This window comes from Acyrthosiphon pisum, chromosome A2 (genome assembly GCF_005508785.2).
Source record: "Acyrthosiphon pisum isolate AL4f chromosome A2, pea_aphid_22Mar2018_4r6ur, whole genome shotgun sequence".
NCBI classification, from domain to species: domain Eukaryota; kingdom Metazoa; phylum Arthropoda; class Insecta; order Hemiptera; family Aphididae; genus Acyrthosiphon; species Acyrthosiphon pisum.
Genome location: NC_042495.1, coordinates 43,585,741 through 43,592,471, shown reverse-complemented (window position 1 = coordinate 43,592,471; position 6,731 = coordinate 43,585,741). Strand labels below are relative to the sequence as shown.

General features: G+C 30.2%; 1 protein-coding gene across 1 annotated transcript in view; it reads left to right on the top strand.

Moving 5' to 3' along the window:
- Positions 1 to 6,731, top strand: part of LOC100162318 (multiple inositol polyphosphate phosphatase 1) — a 25,383-nt gene that overhangs the window by 7,282 nt on the left and 11,370 nt on the right. The window contains exons 3-4 of the mRNA XM_001943774.5: positions 624 to 743; positions 2,526 to 2,667. Of these exons, the coding sequence (XP_001943809.2) occupies positions 624 to 743; positions 2,526 to 2,667 (262 nt within the window). The remainder of the gene's footprint in view (positions 1 to 623; positions 744 to 2,525; positions 2,668 to 6,731) is intronic.

Genomic DNA, 6,731 nt, shown 5'->3' with positions numbered 1-6,731 from the left:
GTTAGTGACGAACGCAATGTGAAACCTCAGTTTTAATGCCAAAATTATATTTTTTTTCTCTAAACAGCTGTTGGATAATATACTTAATTATGCATGGGAGTAGGGGACCTTTTTCGGTTAAATAAATAAATAAATAAATGACCAGTTTACCTCCATCATACTATGATACATGCGTAAATGTGTTATATTCAGTTTAGGTATCTAGTACCTACATTATAGCTCAATATAGGTATCTACTTTGTACCTATTTACTTTATCGTTGTAATGCATAACTGACTTATTTTGTGATTAGAACCAACATTCTTAGTTTTACCTTCAAACTATTATATTTAGTGTCCCACTGATCACTTTAGTCGACATAACCTTAGCACCCCCATAAATTTAACCAGAATTGGCCAAATTACGCCTATATTACACTTACAACTTACTGTAAATTGGAACGGAGTGATTCGTCTAACGTTAGTAACGCGTTTAATCGTGATATACTAACATGTAATAGTACCTAACAATTATTTGTGTCACTTTATAACAATGAGAGAGTGTTATACTTTTACAGTTATATTATAATATGTTAGTTAATTATAATAAAATATAAAAGTGGCTCGACCGTTTTATTTTTTCAGTTTCTGACTTCGCATAAACAACGTGCCAAAGACAGCGCCACCGTGTTTTACCAATCGGTGTTCAACCAAAATCCCGAAAATGAATTACCGATCGTCAAAACTTCGGATGATAGATTTTATGTAAGTATAGGAGATGCCCTGCAAAAATTATATTTAACAATACTGCTTATTAATATTAGAACTAGCACAGTAAAAGAGACTAGTAATTAATAAATTGTAGTATCTGTACTACTAACTCTGGTACAGACTACAGATGATAGTCTATATCTAGACTACATATAGTATAATATAGATAAATAGATTAGGTACAGGACAGTACCGCATTTAATTTATGCCGATCGGGTTCACAATAATTTCATAATGATAAACATTAGTCTTATAGCTTCAATTTTATTATGGCGAACTTTTATTTTATGTTAGTTTAAGTCACTATAGGTTATAGGATATAGAATAATATCATTTTTAACACATTTTCTATATTTTTAAAAATATTAATGTATACTACGATTAAAAAACATCAGCCTTAGGTATACACATGAAACATGTGTACAAATAATACACATCTGTTAAAAATAATAATATAATTTTTCAATAAAAAACATTAGGTAAAAAATTGAAACAATATAATAAAAAAATATTGTCTTTTTACTTTTATTAAACTATTATATTTTATAATTTATTATAAGATTGCTTATAAGTTTATATTTACCACTATTATCGGTTAATACCTACTGTACATGATCAATATTTGGTATTATTTTATTTTCATGTAAAGTCTTTATGGACCCTTTTTGCTTATGATAAAATTTATGGTACGTCGAGACTCAAGTGACAACTCGTATGTACTATACTATAATCGAGACTTTGGGAGGCAATTCGTATAAGAATTATTAACTATTTTAACATCGGGAGACTAGTAAGCGCCTGAAAAATACCTATCGTAAAAAAAATGAGACCATATTATTAAAAAAAAAGTCCTTCAACATCGACCTGGTACTATATACTATAATTGTTTATATTGCACTACAAATTCCATATCATTAGTATATAATTGTTATACCCCATGCCTTACCAGCTCTCGATTCAGTCACTTTTTGCACTCAAAGGGTACGCCACTGAAGTCATCATTCTTGTAAACATAATAAACGTTTAGGTCATGTAATGGTGGTGGTTAAGAAAGGTCGGTGTATATCCACTTATTATAATTTATAATTTGCATACAAATATTATGAAATATTTATTAACTATTTCATAAGCTTGTATGCAGCTATACAACAGTGTGTATCGTGTGTCAAGTATACATTTAATGTAAATGATTCATAGTTAACAAGTTAAAAATAGATACGGGGGAATGGCTATAATCATATCTTATTATAATTTAAGAAGACGTCAGCGCAATGTTTCTTTTTCTCTTTCGCTCACGCGCAACATAGACAAAACGTATACCTACGCAGAGGGAGTAGAACTTATTTAACTTTGGTTTTAGAATAAAAACACCAATTATGAAATTTAAATATGAGAATATTTCGATGTGCAAGACTGCGTTTTTAAAAAATAAAATATTTTTTAGAAAGTGACAGGTCGTTAGAAGTTACATGTTGAAATGCTCGTCATTTCTAAACGATATATCGAGTGTTATATTCAGAATAATTAAAAAAAACGCACAGTCTTGCTCTTCGAAATATTGTCATCTTTTTCATTTTGAAATAGGTATTTTTACTCTAGAACCCAAATGGAGCGATTCTACTCAGACTGCGTAAACGCGTTTTATCTATGATGCGCGGGTGTGAGAGAGAGAAAACAAACATTGCTCTGACATCCTCTTAATTTCGGCACGCCACTTCGCTGCTAATGATGATTACTTAGGTAGGTATATTAATTATAAATAATAATGTGTAATAGCTGTACAAGTGCAAGCAGGTCGAAGACGACGACGACACAAAGGGACTAGGAGAAGTGAAAAAGTTCGAGGACGGCCCACTCGTGCGGTCCGTTGTGTCCAGGGTATCTATGGCGATGGGCCTTAAACAAAACCTCAGTTACGGTGAGTTTGTTCACGAGAGGTCAATATTTCACGCGTGTGCAAAAATAGTAATAACACTGCATTACGCTTTTTACGCATTTTTGCAATTATTAATTTATTATTATTAGGAACTACGCACTCATCCAACCGTATAACCGTATAAGTATATAATATTAATAATATAGGTAGTATATAATATTATATGCATAAATATTTAACGTACCTGCTACTTAGTAGTACTCAATATATCCATTAACCTATTATAATATATTTGAATTATGTATAGCTTTTGCGTTGTCTTCATTCGTCGTTAATGAGTAATGACGACAAATAATAATAATAATTACAATATATTATTATAAATTATAATTTATAATATTATGCTACGTATTGTATTTTACATTTATACCAGTACTTACACAACTGACAATGTATATACACATAAAAAAGTTAGCGATCCCGGTGCAGTGTTTTCGTAAATCGTTCAACAGTGTGCTGTATTTATGATTTATTCGATTTCCTCGCCTCTACCGGAACATTGCAAATATGTATAAAATATAATACTATAGTTTTATTACCCGACTTCACTCAGGTTAAAATCAATCTATCTTTCTGTCGTTTTCCGTTTTGTTTCAGTTGAAACATATACCTAATACAAACATAATAAATTACAATGATTAATTTTATTATTTTCAACTTCTTAATTTTGGACATAGTTTTATGAAAACATAAAAAACTGGAGACTGATTCAAATAGCGTTTGGGATTTGGGAGGGCTAAAGCCTTACTTTGATAATATTGTATAAGCTTAAAACAAAATGTAGGAAATGTTTGGGGGGGGCTATGGACATTTTTGGAAGGGATTAGCCCCTAAAGTCCTCCCTATTTGCGCCTATGCTGATTCAACAAATGCTTAAAAGAGGACGAAGTAAATCTAATATTGTTAAGATTGGTATTATTCTTTTTGTGTTCACATCAAAAATATGTGAATTAAAAAAGCAAATCTTGGCTACAAATTATAAAAGTAACCATTGTAATTGCGTTTATGGAAGTACCTACCTACCTGTTTTATTTGAAGATTTCTTTTTAAAAATATATTCATAAACATTTTTACATGCCATATTTCTACCAATTATTGTAGTAATATAAACTGTAACACCAACAATAATAGCAACTATTTTATTATTTATAGATCACGTATGAATTTAATTACTAAATATCCCCAATAGGCTATAGTAACCTATGAGGGTTGAACAAATAAGCTGTAAACACCAGTTGCGTTCCCAAGGGCCGAAGGGGTAGGGGCTATATATTCCCCATTATTCGATGAATCCTCTTGTTTGTGTCTTTGGTACACTGTTCCACTACACTGCATTTAAATGTATTATTATTTATTTGTTATAACATCCTCTCTCCCTTTGAACATGTACATGCCCTGGACATGTCACTGATACACCATACACACCCTATGCAGAGTCTTAAAGGAATCTATTGATATAGCTTTTATTGAAAACAGTCCAGTAGTTTTTGTCCAAGTTTTTGAGTATACACTATACACAGGACAAACCATCAACAAATAAACATTAATTTTTATTTATATAGATACCTAAAATATAACATCACGTGTTTTCATTTTTTTAGTAATGGGTAGGTACTTACTGAACTAACCACCCACCGACCACCGAATAATCACCGTAATTATATTCTATAAGTACGCGACGCGAGGTCATTGGATTAATTAAACGAATATAATTGAACGGATTCGTTCGATTAATTATTTGATTAACTCCAATAATGGTTATAATATGCTAACCCCGCTCCCCGAACACGCAGATCCCTGTAAGCGTAGTATTGTTTTAATAGCCATTTATTAAGTGTATTCGACTTAACTATTCAATTGTATGTACAATGCACAATAATAAATAACGCTCACCGGTTTGAACAAACGTTTTTCAATTACCATAAGAACTTGGCCGTTCATTATATTAATAGCGACTCGTCAAATTCTTGCAACTATAAAACACATTAATCACGTACTCAGTGGCGGATTTAAAGACAAAGGCTCATAGTCCGTAAACATTACTAATGTCCCAATAAAATAATTACCGAAGTTTAAAGCAACGTTTTCGTTTTTAATAAATATTATGAGTTAAATTACTTTAATTACAATTAATTTATATATAAGAATTAACTATACTATAAAATGCACAGTTAAATTGTACCTGACTACGAAGTTTTAGTTTAAGAGAAATATTCAAATTGAAAGAGACTTTTATCCAGGGACATTTAAAGATGAATAAAAATATTTATATTTACTTGATTATAGGCTTGTAAAGCTCACTGCTTTCTATTCTTGTCATAGGTAAATTGATAGTATTCACAATCATAGACATTATGTATATATATTAAAATTTAATACAGGGCCTGGTGTGCCTTGGTGGTTGGTCTCAGTCACTAACGCTCAAAGGGAGGTTTAAGGGGTTAACCCCCCCCCTCCCTATTAAAAATTCCCGAGCACGCTTTTGAGTTCCCGGATGGGTGATCACAACCGTAACACTCCCTACAAAATTCTAATGGGCCTAGTTTCCGAAGCTTAAGATAAAAAAAAAATGAATTTATACATACCTACTTTAAGTTTATTGGTACTTTCTATTATTACTATGGAAGATGCACCATGTACACATGACACATCATTCCTGAAATTGAAGACCTCCCGTGGAGATCGGTGTATGTTACAAAAATTAAATTTTTCAGGGGAGACAAATAACTGGTCTATAGACTATTTGTGTTTTCTTCATATTTGAATAGTTTATTATTGATAATATAAAACGAAAAACGTGTAAAATATGTAAGGTGTAATATTTAAGTTTTACGCATTGACTAATAGATACTGATTATGTTATCAGATGTAACATACGCCGATTTCAACAAACGTACATACATAAACGCTTTCTTGCAATCAATTTTCGGAGTTCTTAATGTATGTTTATTCATACATAATGTAGCACCACAGATATAGATAATAAACTAGATTGCTAGGTTCCTTATACTGACCGTATAAACGTTTGAAGCCACACATCCGCCATTACTAGTAGGTCATTCGTATCTTATCATGTTATAATTTTGATAACCCAATATCTCAGTTCTCACTGATTTCTGATTTAGACAGTAATAAATAAATGTTTTTAAATTTTAAATTTTAAAATGTGCGAAGGTAACAAATTTATTTTATTATTTGACGTTTGCTAAATAATTTAGAAATTATTGTTGTCTAATTAATTTATTATTTTATTCTTTATTATGCAATAAACAGCTATTGTGCAAAAGTTTAAATATTAAATATACTATGAACAAACCTCAATATTGGTTATTTTTTTGTTTTGCCTTCTAACTTTTTGTTGAAGAAGATTAACTTTTTTCCTCAATCCTCTTTTAATAGGAGTTTCAACTTTTTTTTGTAGACGTTTCCTCTTCAATTTGTGTTTTGGCATACAATCTAAATCATCAATTTGAAAAATAATAAATAATAAAAATTTTTTTTTTTTTTTTATATTTAAGTATCAAATTGAACTAATTTGGGAGTTCATAATTTCATTAAACACAAGCATAAATTAGTAATCAAGATGGCAATTAACACATTGAGTGCCAGGCCACAAATGACAAAACTGACCATTCTGACCGGGACATTTTTTTTATAATGTGTTTACCATATAAATGTGTATCATATTCAATACACACGGCACAAATAAATATATTAGTTGTGTATTGAAATTGATACACATGGCACTCAAAGTGTTAAGAAAAAAATTATAATTAAATTGTATTAGTACCTAGAGTTTCCACATAATAATTGATTTCTGATCAAAAAAATTGAATTTTTTATTGATAAATCCAAAACACCATAGTTTTCTACACTTGTTGGGCTAGAACATTTTAAACTACTTATTGTTGACATTCTATAAAAACAAATTATTATACTTAACATAAACCTAATAATTTGATATAAGACTTACTATATTTTCAGTGGTCTGATCTATTAATTTTGGAGAAGGTGATTTTGTACTAAAATAAGTGTGATCACCATAT